A 17,840-nucleotide genomic window follows, 5' to 3' on the forward strand; every position below is an offset into this window, starting at 1 on the left:
TTGCCCTATGAACCTAAAATCACTCAACAAATACATCAAGGTATCGAATGGAATTAAAGTGAATCAAAATTACCAATTTTATGGCCTAAAAAGCATGTTTTCACATTTAAGTACAATTCAAGGGAGAATTACAAAACCATGCTATTTTATTGAATAAATGTGAGAAAAGGTGATAAAATCTCCCAAAATAAGCATAAGATAAATCAACAACCATATTAAATTTGATTTGAGGATTCATTGTTGGTTTAGAACTATACTTGCAACGTAATTATTTTTTGTGAAATTATTTACCGACAATTTTCTTCTATCATTATTCACCAAATTTGAGCGTGGGCTGAGGAATTCCTAAAAGTGGTTAAGAGCAATTTAAATCCGCAAAGTATATAAGCTATTGGCGACTGCCTTGTAGGTTGGTCTCGACTGGATGAAGAGTATATGAAGTTGAATGGTGATGGTTCCTGGTATACTCAGAGAAGTAACGCTGCGTGTAGGGGAGTGTTCAGAGATTCGGCTGGGAGGTTCTTGAAAGGATACTCCTGCAATTTGGACAATTGTTCAATTATGCACACAGAGCTGTGGGCAATCATATACGGGCTGAACATTGCTACAACGAACGGCTACCAAAACCTTATTGTGGAGTCTGACTCGGCTGCTGCTATCATCTTCATCAATCATGGATGTTCCCCAACTCATCCATGTGCAGCATTGATTCAGGACATCCGTAACTTGGCTGCACGCATTCAACAAAGCTCTTGGAGGCATTCGCTTCATGAAGCAAACTCGGTGGCAGATCTTCTTGTCAAGAAGGGACAAGACCCCCCCTTGGATTACACCTCTTTGACAGTGCCCCCACGGACATTAGCTATGCTCTGCTGTGTGACTGCTTAGGGACCCTCAGAATTAGAGGGTCTTAGTATAATTTTTAAAAATATAATAAAAATAATAAAAAATTTTATAATTTTTGAAAGTAATAAAAAACTTTTATATTTAGTAAATAGTTTATTCATTTGATCTGAATTTTTGTAGTAATATTCGAATAAATATTTAAAAAGAACAAAAAATGTTTAGAACAAAATTTGATATTTAGATTTTTCTTTTTACTTTTCAAAAAAAATGTCATAATTTACAATAAAAACTTTTAAAAAAATTCACTTGATAAAAAATTACCAAATTTTAAAAATAAAAAATATTATTTTTATTAATAATTAAAAAAATTTACATCAAAAATACTTTTTATTTATCAATTATATTTGAGTATAGTATAACAATATAAAAATATATTTTTTATTTATTTATTATGCAAAGAATATTTTTTTTAAATTTAAAAAAAATATAAATTATAAATTCTCAAAAACAATATTTTCTTTTGTTTTTTATTTCTTTTATTTTACTATTAAAAATTTAAAAAATATATTAAAAAATAAAATAATGGACCTGCTACACATACAAGTAAAAAAGGCTTACAAGCCTTACAAGTTAACTCAGCCCAATAACTTGTCCACGCGCACTCACTCCCTTTGAATGGAGCGTCAACCCATGCGCGTCACTCAAATGGTTACTCTTTGAAATAAGCGCTCATCATGGCTAACTCTTCTTCTTCTCCTTCAAACAAAACACAAACCACAAAGTTTCGAGCAACATTCCAAACTGAAGAGACATTATTCAAGGTCGAACTCGTCGCGAAGATAGAACTCTCCATCAACAATCTCCAGAAAAAACGAAGAAATATTATTCAAGGTACGTTACTATTTTACTCATCTTGTACATTTTTCACATTTCTGTTTCTGATTTTGAAATCGAAGAACTAGGTTTTACTGTTCTTCCATGTTCTTCTAGGTTTTACTGATCTTCTTGTTCTAAATCTCATATCACTGTTTTTACTGTTCTTCTTATTCTAGGTTTTACTCTTCTTGTAAGTTCCTCTAGGTTTTATTGTTCTTCAAAGTGGTTCTAGGTTTTACTGTTCTTCTTGTTCTAGTTCTTCTCGTAACTGATTTTTCGCTGTATATTGCTTAATTTGTTGGGTGTATATGGAGTAATTTGTATGGGTGTATATGGTTGATTGTTGGGTGTATATGGCGTAATTTGTTGGGTGTATATTCCTGAACCCATATCATGTAATATAATCAACTGTTGCAACTGTCCTAATATTGCTTGTCCTTGGGTGTATATTGCTTGACATTGTAATATTGCTTGAGCTTGTATATTTATCCATGTTTCAGTGAATTGAACATAATTTTGAACTGATTTAATTAAATACTTATGAAATTGGTTTGGGTGTATGTGCCTGATCTAAGTTTTTATCGTTCATCTTGTTCTAGCTTTTACAGTTTTTCTTGTTCTAGTTCTTCTCCTAACTGATTTTTGTGTGTATATTGCGTAATTTGTTGGGTGTATATGGCGTAATGTGTTGGGTGTATATGGTTGATTGTTGGGTCTATATTTCTGAACTCATATAATTTTATATAGTCAACTGTTGCAAATGTTCTAATACTGCTTGTCCTTGGTTGTATATTGCTTGACATTGTAATATTGCTTGAGCTTGTATATTTATCGATGTTTGATTCAATTGAACATCATTTTGAACTGATCTCATCAAATACTTATGAAATCGGTTTGTGTGTATCTGGTTGATCTATGAGTGTATCTGACTGATATTCATGGGTGTATTTTTCATTGCAGTAAAATGGAAGGCAAAAAACAAGCTGAAAAAAATGTAAGAACAAATATATGTCTTCTATTTCATGAAATGAATCAAGACAAAGCTGAAGCCATTAGCGGAAGTCATGCAATAAGACTGTCCAGACCATCCTCATTGTTATTGAGTCCATTTAATCAGATAGATTCTAATGATATTGACACTGATTAATGTAACTGTTATATACTCTTGTAAGAAATTGAACACATGCTGTAAATATATTTGATCCAATTATAAGTAAATTTTTTTTTCATAATTAAACTCTCTCTGGTGTATTGAAAATATCTGATTTACAGGTAGTATAATATGAAGGAAAACATCAAACCAAATATACACTCATAACCTGACATTTTACACCCAAAGAATGTTGATTATACACCCAAACATCTATTCCCCCTGATGATTTATCCCTAAAAATCCTAAACCATAAACCCTAAACACTAAACCTAAAACCTAAACTCTAAACCCTAAACCCTAAACACTAAACCCTAAACCCTAAAAACCTAAACCCTAAACCATATACCCTAAACCCTAAACATTGAACCCTAAACACTAAATCCTAAACCCTAAAACCCTAAACTCTAAACCATAAACCCTAAACACTAAACATTAAAAACCTAAAACCTAAACCCTAAACCCTAAATCCTAAACCCTAAACCCTAAAAACCTAAATCCTAAATACTAAACCCTAAACACTAAACCCTAAACCCTAAATCACCCAACCTATTATACACCCAAATCATTGATTTTTACACTAATAAAATCTCATTTTACACCCAAGGAAAGTTAAATATACACCAGACTCTATCACCTGATGCTTTATCCCTAAACCCTAAGCCCCTAAACCCTTAAACCCTAAACCCTATACCAAAATAAAAAAAAACAAACAATAATTTATAACATAAACAGCAGATTCTGAAAAAAAATATATATATATATATATATATATATATATATATATATATATATATATATATATGTAAAATGTCAAACACAAGAAAATTCAGAAATACACTCAAGAAAATTATGGTTTACACCTATATTCTGTAACTATACACCCAAAAAACTATCCACTGCTGCTGGTTCCCTGAACTGATAATTCATAACACGTCCTTGATATTGGCTGGAATTTGGACGCACCACTGATACAGCATGAAAGAGGTTTAACTGGATATAATAAACCTGCAGCCTTGGCATAGTCCTTATAAAATTTTGCAGCATCTTCAAGGTTTTTAAAAGTCATTCCTACCTTGGGAACAAGTTGCTCATCAACAACAGAGAGAGACTGCAAAATACAACATGTTAAAAATAAGAAAATACTATAGAATTTCTGCACCTCATAAAAAAAATAACAATCAAAGTAACATACACCCAAGGGCTCCTGATATACACCCGAACGACAACAAGTCAATTAAAAATAACAAGAAAAACCATAAACTGTAAATACACCCAAACCTCCATAAAAATACACCCAAAAAGTTCTGATCTACACCCGAGCGTCTGCTATAAATTACAGATAATTAATCAAAACTAATACATTAGATTCAATCTACAGATTATGTTCACGCATTAATTTCACAGTCTAGCTTCACGAATTATTCAGCTAGACAATCAAAATTAACTGAAACTAAATCAAACCTCAGGAACTTCGTTCGATTCAAATTCAAAATCCACTTCGCTGTGATTGAGCTGACAATCTGAGATTGAATCCACTTCGCCGTGATTGCGCTAACAATCTGAGGTTGAATCATCCATTATCTTCAAAAGGACTTCAAAATTTGATTTCAGAAACCAAAAAATCAAAATAAAACGAAGCTAGCGTTACAGTTCGCAAAACTCAAGCGAATGAACCAAAGAAGTGATAAACGCAGAAGAAAGAAGGATCCAAAAGATCAGGGGAAAACACGAGAAAGAGAACAAAGAAACTTGACAAGAGATTCGAAGAAAGTAAGGAAATCTTTTGAAGATTGGAAGAGAGATATTCGCGCGTTAATTAATTTTGATTGAAACTAAAATCTGTTATATAACGCGTGACTTGTACGTATGAATTGGAGTGCGTTTAGGATTTTAGTAAGTTCCGCACTTGTAAGACTTGTAAATGCTAATAGCTTGTATGCTAAGATTAATTCTAAAATAATATTTTTCTGTTAAAAAAATATATTTTCTATGAACTTAAAAGTTAAAATACATAAACAGGCACTTAATGACATATGTTTTCTATTTTTTTTATTTTTTAGTTCCCGAGGTTTGTTTTTTTCAAGAACGCTTACCAAACAATGGCAACTAAGGTGTGGATGCCACTCTGCAAGCAGCATCCCCACAATCCTCCTCTCTCTCTCTCTTTCATTTTAAGCCCTTTTCAACATATGACCATGGCCAGCAGCAACACCCAAGATGGGCACCTCGACGCCATTTTCAATCAGAAACGCGCGCTTCGAACTCAGGTCCGAAAGACCCTCAAGGCCATCCATCCCTCTCATAGATCTCAACAAGGTACCTTTTTGTTTTTCAACCTTCTCATGTCATTCATAATGGAGCAGACACATAGTAACTTTTCACGATTCTTCATTTATTCTCATACCTACAAAGCATAAGTCTATTTGATTTTAATAAGCAACTTCAAGTTCTAAGATAAAAGGTTTGTAAGCTTAGGAGTTTATAATAATGCTTTTGGGTTATTTTTCAGACGATGCTATTCAAAATATAATCTCGGAATCCCCCTGGTTCAAATCTAGTCTCAGATTATGCGCATACATAAGCTGCAGTGCTTTACGGGAGGTCGATACATCCAAACTTTTGTCGCAAATTTTGCAAGACCCAGTCAGTGGTACTCTCATTACTTATCTTAAAATTATGGATTTTCAGAATATTTTTAAAGATATCAACTATAACTTAGGAAAGGAAAAAATCCGGTGCAAGCCGGTACTCGTGAGGATGGGGACGGGAAGAAGTCTCTATGAATAAATAGGGACGGTGGTTGGGGAGCTAGTTACGCTTATATATGTAAATTGTTTGGAAATGAAATTAGTAATACTAATAATGTTTAAGCATGTGGGTTTTCAGAAGAGTATCTAACTAGGAGGGTGGCGGATCAGGTGAAAGATAACCCGGTAGCTAGGGTAGAGCCCAAGAAAACTTTGAAAGAAATTATCAATGACAGGATGCAATAGCATGCATCTCAACACCACTTGGTGAGATACGGTTCTAATGTTGTTTAAGCATGTGGACGTTGCATACATTTATTTTGGGTTCGATTTGCTAACTTTGGACATTGGGCATGTTTATAAAAGAATATCATATTGTTATGGTGTCATATGATTTATTTAGCCAGCACTATCTTGTGGTATAGGACTTTGTTGATTTATTATTGTTGTTTACATGTATTCTGGTATTCTTCAAGTTTCTTAAAGAACTTTTTGTCGTTATTTTTCCTCAAACTGCTGCATCTTATTAAGATCGTTTGACTGTACTACTCTAGTGAAGGGTCTATAGTCAATACATTTTCATGCTCAATACAATATGACTATGTGCAGGTGGGAAAAAACTATATGTGCCGTGGGTGGAGGATAAGAATAGCCACATGCGTATGCTCAGGATTTCACGTATCGATGATCTTATTGCAAATTCAATGGATATCTTAGAACCAGCTCCGATTGATGCTTACGGAAATGCACGTGAAGATGGTAGTTATTTATACTTATTTTTTCTTTATTCAGAAAACATGAATCTTTGGTTGGTGACTCCGTTGCTTTTTGTCTTAAAAATTATTTGAAATATCTTTTTTCGTACTGCTCGAATATTGTAGTTTTCATAGTTATAGCTTACTTGAAAAGTATTTGCTTTGTTATTAAATTAACTTTGGCAGATTGGCAAAATACCACAATTATTAGGCCATAACTAACAAAAATAAAGGTGGAGAACTTCGAGGTAAAAGTTGTAAAATTGTATTTCACATTCTTTGCTGTATGAATACCTAAGATATATATACATGCTAACCTGTACTATAATATACATAGCTCATCAAATCTTAACAAATCTTAAACAATGATTTCAATACTAACAGAATGATGACTCACTAAACTAACAAATTCTAGAGGTAAAAGAAGAAAATAGCAAGACGACAAAAAAGAGGGATAAAAGAAACATCATTTTATTTGCTGTGCTTTGTCGATAGTGGGCTGATTGGTGACAGTTTTGTTTCCTTCTTAGGTTGATTGTTGCTTGTATTCTGATAGTAACCTGTAACATCATTTGAAGCTACCATTTGGAAATTGCTTATCTTTGTGATGTAAAATTTTGACAAGTTTTTTCCAAAATATGATTGTGTTGCCTAATTCCTGAATATTCCAGATTTATAGATATCTTGCATATTCTAACCTGGTTTTCTTGAGCTAAAATCTGTGAATTCTTGTTTGAAAGAGAAAAAGAAAAAGTAAAGCCTCTTGATGACATAAGTTTTAAAAAGCAGCTTCTGCCAGATACAACTTTTGCGTATGCTTCTCCTTATCTTAGCTACTCTTGTGCATTTAATTTTTTTCACTGATTCTGGTAGACTTGACTTCCGTTGAATGTATTTTCTATTTATCCTGATTGGCCAATATCGACCTCTGTTTTGAAGGATTTCTTTGCTGCAGTTATGCAGGCAAATGAACCTGTTGATTTGTTTCTTCTACCTGGTAAATTTCTCATTTCTTATTCATATGTTTACAAATATATCTAGCTAATAGTTTCTGTTATGTCACTTTGCAGGATTGGCATTTGACAAATCTGGAAGACGTTTAGGCCGTGGTGGAGGGTAAGTTTTTTTATATTTTTTCTTCTGTCTAAATTAAATAATGTAGATCTGTTTCTATGTCGTATGAAGTCTTTGTTGTAAAGAAATACCTAATCTAAGTAGAATTAATTATTCTGGTCTGCTTTATGTTACCAACCATTCCCAAGCCCAAAACCATGATTTTGTGAGCCAAATTGTAACAAAGTCTTAATCATCGAGTTTTGACTTTTCACTTCTTATATTCTGAATTTTTAGTTACAGATGTTACTTTTACAAAATCATAGTCGTGAACCTTAGCTAACGGTTATCTTCCTTCCTTGCACAGTTACTATGATACATTTTTGAAGAATTACAAAGACCTTGCAAATACACGGAATTGGATTCAACCATTACTTGGTAAGCATTTATTCCTCCTAAGATGACATATTTTTCTTTGAACCAAATCAAGTCTGCATTAATATCTTTCTTTACCAAACAATTTGGATTTTGGATCTGCAGTTGCTCTGTCATATTCGGAACAAATACTAGATGAAGGAGTAATACCGATGACTTCATCCGATGTTCCAATTGACGCTCTTGTTTCGCCGGCTGGTGTGATTCCAATCACTACGGCAGCCATCAACAGGTATCCATCAACCAACCACACTTTCATTTTTGTTATTTGTTAACAACTGCAGTCAGGATAATAGTTAAATTGTCTTCGGAACTGTAACATCTATTTCATTTTTTCCTCTTCAATTAATTAGGAGAGTTTATTTATTAAACAATATTGTCCAATGCCTTCTTCAACAATGTAGCACCGGTTAACAGCATCCTTAATCATTTTCTATGTTGAGAATTCAGTCCATTTTTGTGATTGTAATGAAATGAACATTTTCAGAATGGGTCCTTGATACTGGACTGAATCCGAACCTTTCAATATTGTATCTTCAATAGAAGCATGGTTCCTTTGGAGGTGGCGCTAAAGGGGACTTGGATTCGGGGTTTTTCTGCAACAACAGTTAACTTTCCATCAAGTGATACAGGAATGCTCTGAATGATTGCATCAATCTTGACTGAGTTGGGGTATCGATACGATGATAACAATTTGTCATTCATCTGAATTCCGTGTGTTTTATGCAGTGTTTGAACTGTTTGGTGTCATGTACTTAACTGTTTTGAGAAAGCTCACCATACATATAGTAATGACTATGTCAACTTTTTGTACCGAGATCTTGAGTAATTTTACTCTCGACATTAATGTGCTTTTCTGTTTGATTTTATCCTTACAACTACCATAACTAACTCATCTTTCCATAAATAGATCTCCAACATACTTCAAAAGATTTTCACTTAGAACTACAAGCGTGTAAAACGACCTGTGATCATTTTTTCATGCAGAAACAACTAAAATAGACAGTTTCAATCTTCACCATGGTTGGAGAGGCACAAAGGAATGTGCTTCACCAATAAATTCAGCAGCAAAAAGGGCAACAAAAGAGGAGTAAAGATCATGCATATGGCTTGGAGAAAATGAATATTGATGAAATAACTCAATTTCATTTTTTTTAAATTTTGTTATTGATACATGCCTCAACAAATATCCTTGCACTTTTCCTAAAAAACATAACCTGACAAACAAAAAAGAAGGAATTTACATAGACATGTTACATGGGTTCTTAGTGCACTCGAAGAGATTGCCGGTGAGATGGCAGTGGAGATGCAGCAGGAGTCAGATGTAAAGGGGACCGATTTCGTGCCGGAGACCTCCTCACGGGAGTGTGGACTCTCAGATGTTCCGAGTGGGAGTGGCGGCCTGCAGTTTTGGGGGAGTCTATCTGTTCAAGGGTTGCTAAAACCTCTGTCATGGCAGGCCTTGCCTTGGCTTCACTGTTAAGGCACTGAAGGGCAAGCGTAGCAGCCATGAAGGCTGCCTTCTGCGGGTATTGTCCCTCCAATTTGGTATCCATAATCCGAAACAACCTTCTTTTATCGCCCAAATATGGTTTTGCCCAGTCTACCAGATTCTGCTCCATACCAGATATTGTTTTATCAACAGCGCGTCTCCCGGACAAGAGTTCCAACATCACAACCCCAAAGCTATATACATCACTTTTCGCCGTTAGCCGACCTGTCAATCAAAAAATTTTTGGATTACATAAAAATGATTGACAGTTTTGGTACATTCAAAAATTGGTGATTCCCATATTCAATGGAGGGAGTATTTGATAACAAGGCCAAAGTAAAACAGGAGTAATGACTTGACTGAAGCAAAAGCATACCAGTTGCTACATATTCAGGTGCCGCGTATCCTTGAGTTCCCATGACTTGTGTAGATACATGAGTTCTATCACCGGTTGGACCTGCCTTGGCCAGGCCGAAATCAGAAAGTTTAGCATTGAACTCCTGGAATCGTGATGCATCATGAGTAAGTGATTGATGCAAATATTAACTAAATTCAACAAATTATGATATCATCTATATTCCCACTGATCCTACCGCATCCAGCAGGATGTTAGAAGCTTTAAAATCACGGTATATGACTTGTGATTTGGCGTTGTGAAGAAAAGTGAGTCCTCTGGCAGCACCAATGGCCACCTTCATCCTCACTGCCCAAGACAGTGGTTGTGGTCCTCCTGTCAAATGTAGCGAAGCTGTTAGTTGGAAACTGCTGAGATCTTTTGGACATCGACAAACTCAAACCAGAATTTTAGATGCTCAAAATTGTAACTTTTTCAGTTCTAAAACAAAAAACACCCTTAGTTCATAACAATAGAGATCACTCTCTTACTTCTAAATAGATGATTCTCTAAGCTCCCTTTCGGCATAAACTCATAGACCAATAGCCGGTTCTCTCCTTCCAAGCAGTACCCAATCAATTTAACAAGATTAGGATGGTGCAGTTGTCCAAGGTAGTTAACCTCAGTCTGGAAATCATTTTGAAGCTTTAGTACCATGGATGTCATTAAAAACGACGGAGCGAAGTACCAAGATTACCCAGAAAACATTATGTCGCTGGCTTAGTATACCCAACAATAGGCGAATTTGCCAGCGGCATAATTTTTCCTGAGTAATTTTCATACTTGGGTCTTTTTTTTGGGACAAACAAATACATACCAGCCACTCCCTATGACCCTGAAAACTTTCAGGCTTAAGCTTCTTTACAGCAACAACCATTCCTGATCCGGGTTTGGAAGCCACGAATGTGTGTTGGTCGATCCATCCTTTGTAAACATAGCCGAATCCACCTTCCCCGAGAAGGCTGTCCGGACGAAAATTTCGGGTGGCATTCTTGAGATCATTGAATGTGAAGGCCTTAAGATTTGGCGAAGACAAGATTTCACCCTCGGACCTTGGCGTGGGAAGAGTTGAAGCATTGCTTTTTTCGCTGTGTGATGGAATTGATAAGGTAGAGGGTGGAGTTTTTGAGATTGCTGAAACTAAAGAAGAGCAAGTAGTTTTAGTTAGTTCAAGTTAGGAAAACAAGAACTTTGTAAGTCAAACTATGTGAATAACAGAGATAATAAAAGATGATATTTTAAATCAACCTGTTAATTAATTTCACAAAATATATTAAAACAATTCCAAGTCTAAATCACCAGGAACAGCTTATTGAAGTATCGAAGAAAATTTTATTAGCACCCGCAGAAGCAAAGAAATTGAAGAATCAAAGGAGAAAACTCTAGAGAAATAAAAAATCACTGAACTAGAAGAAGCATGATGTTTATTGAAGCATATGAAACATTTAATTATATTCAATTTGCAATTGACAAAAACTAAGCATAAAAAAACAACCAACTTTTCTTTTCAATCCCAGCAACCGAAAAACAAAAATACAGGATGATAATAATAATCTATATCTATATAAGAAGATAGATAGAAAGATAATAAATAAGAAAGAAACTACATACCAGAATTGCCTCTAGAACTCTGAGCTGCATCAACTTTTGCAGAAGAATCTAAACAGTTACCCATTAGAACCCCTCCAAAATATTAACCAACTAAAGCCAACTCACTGGACTAATCAACTTGGTTCTGCAAGTGGCACAGAGAAACGCAAGCTAATATAAAAAAAGAGAAAGGAATTATGGGTAAAAGTTGCAATTTCCGAGTTAGTGAGGTGGTAGAAAAGAAGGAACTTTTGCGTTTGAGAAAAGGCAGAGGAATTGTGGGTCAGAAAACTGGGAAAGATCAGTTCCTTTTGTTCTGTTAATCTCTCTGTTTTTCGTCTCTCTTCTCTTCTGTTTACCGAGACCAATAATATATTTTCTATCAAATCATCTTTCTAAAAATATGACCATTTTTTTCTTCAACTTTATAAGTACTGTATAGCTTTTTCCTCGCTCGCGACTAAATATTTTATTCGGAGATTTTATTATAATGTGAGACCCATCTCATATTTGATTATATTGTACTCGCGCAATAATAATAAAAATGATGTTTCTACATATTAATGGTTGGATAAAGTAAAGGGGCCTGCTACACATACAAGTAAAAAGGCCGTACAAGTTTTACAAGTTATCAGCCCAAACTTCATTAACACGCGCATTAACTCATTTTGAATGGAGCGTAACTACACGCGCCCCACTCAAACGGTTTCTCTTCGTCTTCTTCTTCTTCTTCTTCTTCTTCTTCTCTTCTTCTTCTTCGTCTTCTTCTTCTTCCTCTTCCTCTTCCTCTTCCTCTTCCTCTTCCTCTTCTTCTTCTTCTTCGTTTTTTTTCCTATTTTCATGGTTTCTGAAATTCTTCTTATTCTTCTTGCTGCACGTTCTTCTTCCTCTTACTCTTCTTCTTCTCCTTTTCTTTCGTTTCTGCACGTTCTTCTTCCTCGTTTTCCTCTTCTTCTTCTTCATTTACGTCTTTTCTCTCTGTTTTCTCATTTTTTTTTTTCGATTTTTCATGGTAAAATCGTTTTTGAAGAAGAAGAAGCAGCATAAGATGAGGAGGAGAAAGAGAAAGAGTTCTGAATTATGCATAAGATGTACTTCAACGAATTTTGGGTGTATTTTCTTAAATTCTTTGGGTGTATTTTCAGTAACCCTTTGGGTGTATTTGAGTGATATCTGACTGATATCTATGGGTGTATCTGACTCATATCTATGGGTGTATCTTACTGATATCTATGGGTGTATTTTTCATTTCAGAAAAAATGGCAAGCATTACAGAAATACACCCAAACGATTACATAAAATACACCCAAGAGATTACAGAAATACACCCAAACGATTACATAAAATACACCCAAGAGATTACAGAAATACACCCAAACGGTTATAGGAATTCACCCAAACGATTATAGAAATACACCCAAAAGATTACAGAAAATACACCCAAAGGATTTAAAGAAATACACCCAAAATCATGCATAATTCAGAACTCTTTCTCTTTCTCATCCTCATCTTCTGCTACTTCTTCTTCTTCAAAAACAATTTCAAAGCTTGATGTCAAAAAATAATAGAAATCGAGAATAACGAAGAAAGAAAACAGAGAGAAAAGCACGTAAATGAAGAAGGAGAAAGAGAAGGCAAGAAACAAAAGAAAAGAAGAAGAAGAAGAGGAAGAGGAAGAAGAACGTGCAGCAAGAAGAAGAAGAAGGTGTAATGAAAACGTGCCGTAACAGTATGTGGAGGAACTAACGTCAACGACGAAGAACAAACCATTGAGAAAGGAGGAGAAAAGAACGATCGAAAAAGAAGGAGAAGAAGAAGGGATGTAGCGCGTCGTACGTGGAGCAGCGCGTAATTTGATTTTATTGTTTAATGAACTTGTAAAGCATACAAGCCCTAATGACTTGTATGCAGAGCTTTTCCCTAAAGTAAAATCATTATGCAACATTTTCTTATCAAGTGTATTAATTTTCTTTGGAAATGAACATTTTATATAGAATTGAAGAAGAATATTTTTCTTTTATGAACGTTTTTACACGGCATTGAGAAAAGAATAATAATAGATAAGTTACAGCTGAATTTAAAATTAATTTTTATTATCTAAGAATTACGTGCCAAAATAATTAGATATATTTTATTAACTAACTAATAAGAGAATAAAAAGAATTAACTAATATTAATTGAAAGAAAAATAATAAAGAGTCAATTTTTCAACTCTTTTTTAAATAAAATAAAAATGAGTTCATCTGATGATTAGATTCGCCAGAGAGAAACGAGCTGAATGAAAAGAAGACACAACAACACGGACACTTGAAGCGCGTGTGTTGCGTCCAAGACACGTGGGAATTTACTTTGCGTTCGCGTTCGTCAACTTTATTTAGTTAATGACTTGATGCATAATAATTTAAGAGGTCTAACATGAATTTACTCTATTACCCTTACGTTTTGTTGTCTCCAAATTTATGTCGCCATTACCCAATGTTTCTTGTGGTAGTGATACTATAATTAATTTTCTTGCCAGACGATAATGCTTCAATCAATTCCGAAAAGTAAAGGCTTTTAATATGTATACCTGAAATACTTAATGCCTTTTAATGAGTGAAGCAGTGAGTACTGAGTAGCAGCAGTACAATGGATTGAGGGAATATGCTCCATATCCATGGCTATATCACTTAAAAGCTTTCATCAACCTCTGCACTTTTTTCCCATTTTTTCCCGTTAATTATGCATTTCTAACATTTTACAAAAAAAAAAAAAAAAAAAATTAATTAATATGTGTCTTAGTTACTATTTGGAGAAATTTTTTATTTTTTCATTTAATAAATATATTAAAATTTTTAATTTTTTATATTTTCAAAAAAAAAAAAATCAATTGATACCTTAAACATATGTTCTTAGTTAAATCCTAAGAAAAGGTCTTGTTAAAAAGTTCTGATACCTTTTAAGAATATTATAATTAAAACATTTAAAAATATATATATCAAATATAATTTTTTTAAGGTTTTTAAGTATTAATTATATTGAAAAATTAAAAATTTTCACTTTTATCTTCTTAATTAATATACTTAACGTGTTTTTTCACTAAATTCATTAAAAAATATATGGTGTTTTATCTTCTAAAAATTTTACGCAATAAAATCTAAGTAGCCAGATATTATTTCTAACTATTTAGTATAAAAATAAGAATCCAACACGGACACAATGTAAAACAATATTTCCCTTGTAAAGTTTACTTTTGTATCTTTCTCATATTGAGTTTCTTTCGACATTCTTTGAATCAATGCGAGATTTATGATTGGGCATTGGGTTGTTTGAAATTATTTTTCACCACCAATCCTTTAATGTTAAATCTTCAATGTCATATGCAGCTAAAAGACTAAAAGAAAGATCAATTCAATTTTCCCTTTTATTAAATTTTTTTACTTTAAATCCTTCCATTATTGAACTTCATTTGGCTGAAACTTTCTAGAAGCCTGCCAAAATTAAGTAATTTTATTTTTTTGTGCTCAAGACGTATTTATTTATAATTATGGGTAATGCTAGATAGATAAAAAAAAAAGCCAGAATTTGTCTTATTTAGCATTAATTAATTATCGCAACAATTAATTAATGCTAAATAAGGTTAGTTATGGCTGTTTTTGGCTGATTTTCTTTGGTTACCAAACATTTTCGTATAATTATAGGTAGGCGTATGAATGAAAACATTATTAACAATATTTTAATTTAGATCAATTAAATTAATTTTATAAAATTACTCTTATTAATTATTTATATATATATATATATATATATATATATATATATATATTTTAGTCCCTCTTTTCATTATATTTCTCCAGTCTTTCGTTTAATAAAGTTATAAATCTTCTAAATAAAAGAAGTTACAGAGTGAAAAAAAAGTTAAAATTGTTTAATTTTTTTATGAATATTTATTTAAAATCAAATAAAATTTTAAATAAGATAATATTATAAAATTAGTACAATTTATTATTTATTATTAGTAATTTATTAATAATATTTAAAAATATTAACTAAAATTACAATATTAAATTAAATATATTAAATAATTAGTTAAAAATACTGACTAATATAAATTAAAGTGGTTAACTCTTTTCTCTTTTAACTAAAAATGAACCTTATTTAAGCCGGTTAACGTTTTGAAGGGAAAATAAGTTGAGAAAGAAAAGTTGAAAGTAAGTAGGAAATACTTTATAGTCTTATATTCAAACTTTATTTCTTTCAGGTAAATAATAATAATAAAATTGGAAAGTTGAAGGGCGAAAATGGAAAGACAGAGGAGGTTGTTGGACGTCATGCTTAGCTAAGCAAGGGCGTCAACCCTGACCGCTGGAAACAAATAATGAAGCGATGAGAATGAGATGAGATGAGACCACAAATAAAATAGGAGTCAAAAGAGAAGGCATCAGCTTCATTCCATCTTCTGTTAAATAATTGATTTAATCATGTTCCGTAGTAAACCAACCTCTTTTCTGATAACTTACTATGATGTCGCGACATTAATTAAAGCATTACATATCTAAAATTCAAAAAAAAAATAACGAGTATATACTCTAGAGACTGCCAAAATCTTTTTTCCCATTTTGCTGGTGAAGACTGCGAAAATGAACCACTACTTCTCTCTTATTTTTGTATCTTATGGTTATGAAAATAAATTTATTTTCGCTTTTTTTTCTGTGAAATTATGTTAAGGTACTCAAAATTTTTCATATTTTCACTTGTATTATCAGTAAAAATATATAGATTTAATTATTTTATTAATTTTTATAATTTCACCAAATTTTTAATTAAGTCTTTATATATATATTTTTTAATTAGACCCCTATACTATATCAAATTTTGTAAGTAAATCCCTACCGTAATAAAAACATTCAAATTAATAAAATATTCCGTTAAACTATTCAGTAAAGTGTTAGGTATATTCGATTTGTTTAACGGAATATTCTGTTAATTTTATCATTTTTATCATAGTAAATGTTAGAATATAATTAGGATGAATTAGTATTATTTAGTATATTTGAATATTTATTATAGGAGATTACGTTTTTATTATTACGATTTTCTTAGTACCTATAAATACCCTTTTATATTGTATCATTACACACAACTTGAATAGACAACTTGAACACACTGAATAATACACAAAAACACTTTCTTCAGCTTGGTCTCTTGTTTCTAACATGATATCTCAGAGCCATGATATCCTTCTTGAAGAGGATATGTTGTTTTCTTTGTGGTGAAATCACCGTAGTTTTTGCATTTTTTTTCTATGCCATTCTTCTTTCCTTTTTGTCACTCATTTGACACTTTTTCACCTCACCGACTAGTATATTTTCTCTGTCTTGTGTTTTTTCGAGTCGAATGATCAAACACCATTGTCATCCCGCTACTTACTTATTCTCATGAAGAAATCTAGTTTCGTCTGCGTTCTCTCGTGGCAGTTCTGCCTGCGTTCTCTCGTGGCAGTTCCATCTGCGTTTTCTCGTGGCAGTTCTATCTGCATTTTGTCTATGTTTCCTTGTGGCAGTTCCATCTGCGTTTCTTTCTGGCAGTTCCGTCTGCACTTCCTTCAGATAGCGGCAGTTCCGTCTGCGCTTCCTTCAGACAAGCGACAGTTCTATCTGCGCTTTCTTCCGGCAGTTTCGTCTGCACCCGTTTTATCAGTTTATGCAGTTTTTTTCTCTTTATTTCGTTGTTTTAAATAACTTTCAAACTCAATTTGTCACTTGAGTTTGAGAGAGGATGTTAGAATATAATTAGGATGAATTAGTATTATTTAGTATATCTGAATATTTATTATAGGAGATTACGTCTTTATTATTACAATTCTCTTAGTACCTATAAATATCCTTTTATATTATATCATTACACACAACTTGAATAGACAACTTGAATACACTCAATAATACACAAATTCTTTTTTCAGTTTAGTCTCTTATTTCTAACAGTAAAAACTTAATTACAAAATTTGATATAGTATAAAAATTCAATAAAAAAAAATAAAGACCTAATCAAAAATTTAATAAAACTATAGGACAGAATAATTAAACCAAATATATATTGAAATTTTTTTACATTCTTGAGTACAGTCACCAAAAACATTATAGATTTTGTTTTTTCAATTCATAATTACGAAATTACAATTAAATACACACATTAATAAATTTTTATATCATGATTTATATTGATAAATAAATTTTTTATTTAGAAAAAGGGCTGCATGTTCATGATCAAAAGAAAAAGTTCCTAGCATTGCAACATCCATTCTAGCAATTTTAACTATGTAAATTCTAATATAATTATATTACGATAGTTATAGTGACTATATAAATAATATTTTAAAATTAAATTTTTTTTTTATATTTTAATAATATTTTTTAAAATATTATAATCACAATAATCATTATAATATAATCATATTAAAATAACTCTTAATTATACTGAAATAACAAAGAGAAGAAGCTAAAGAGTTGATTTTAATTTT

At 32.4% G+C, this 17,840-nt stretch overlaps 3 protein-coding genes across 4 annotated transcripts; 2 read left to right on the top strand and 1 right to left on the bottom strand.

Annotated features, from left to right (window-relative positions):
* The first annotated feature begins 435 nt into the window (after positions 1-435).
* Positions 436-888, top strand: LOC107640535 (uncharacterized). Its single transcript, XM_016344049.1, has one exon. It carries the CDS (start codon positions 436-438, stop codon positions 886-888), a length of 453 nt encoding a protein of 150 aa, XP_016199535.1.
* A 4,019-nt stretch (positions 889-4,907) lies between these two features.
* 5-FCL (5-formyltetrahydrofolate cycloligase) lies at positions 4,908-8,734 on the top strand. 2 transcript variants are annotated; one of them, XM_016347225.3, is made up of 8 exons: positions 4,908-5,191; positions 5,385-5,525; positions 6,232-6,381; positions 7,333-7,374; positions 7,448-7,493; positions 7,798-7,868; positions 7,971-8,097; positions 8,353-8,734. In XM_016347225.3, the coding sequence occupies exons 1-8, from the start codon at positions 4,975-4,977 to the stop codon at positions 8,363-8,365; spliced, it is 807 nt and encodes a 268-aa protein (XP_016202711.1). In that variant the 5' UTR covers positions 4,908-4,974; the 3' UTR covers positions 8,366-8,734. The 2 variants fall into 2 exon arrangements, with proteins under 2 accessions (XP_016202711.1, XP_020979275.1); XM_021123616.2 differs by having other exon boundaries at positions 8,409-8,734.
* A 257-nt stretch (positions 8,735-8,991) lies between these two features.
* Positions 8,992-11,803, bottom strand: LOC107643544 (putative serine/threonine-protein kinase PBL3). Its single transcript, XM_016347224.3, has 6 exons — positions 11,363-11,803; positions 10,569-10,891; positions 10,243-10,378; positions 9,951-10,087; positions 9,734-9,857; positions 8,992-9,582 (listed from the first exon to the last, which is right to left on the bottom strand). Exons 1-6 carry the CDS (start codon positions 11,424-11,426, stop codon positions 9,131-9,133), a joined length of 1,236 nt encoding a protein of 411 aa, XP_016202710.1. The 5' UTR covers positions 11,427-11,803; the 3' UTR covers positions 8,992-9,130.
* Between the last annotated feature and the right edge of the window lie 6,037 nt (positions 11,804-17,840).

The sequence above is a fragment of the Arachis ipaensis genome, chromosome B5 (genome assembly GCF_059453495.1).
Source record: "Arachis ipaensis isolate K30076 ecotype BB chromosome B5, ASM5945349v1, whole genome shotgun sequence".
NCBI lineage: Eukaryota > Viridiplantae > Streptophyta > Magnoliopsida > Fabales > Fabaceae > Arachis > Arachis ipaensis.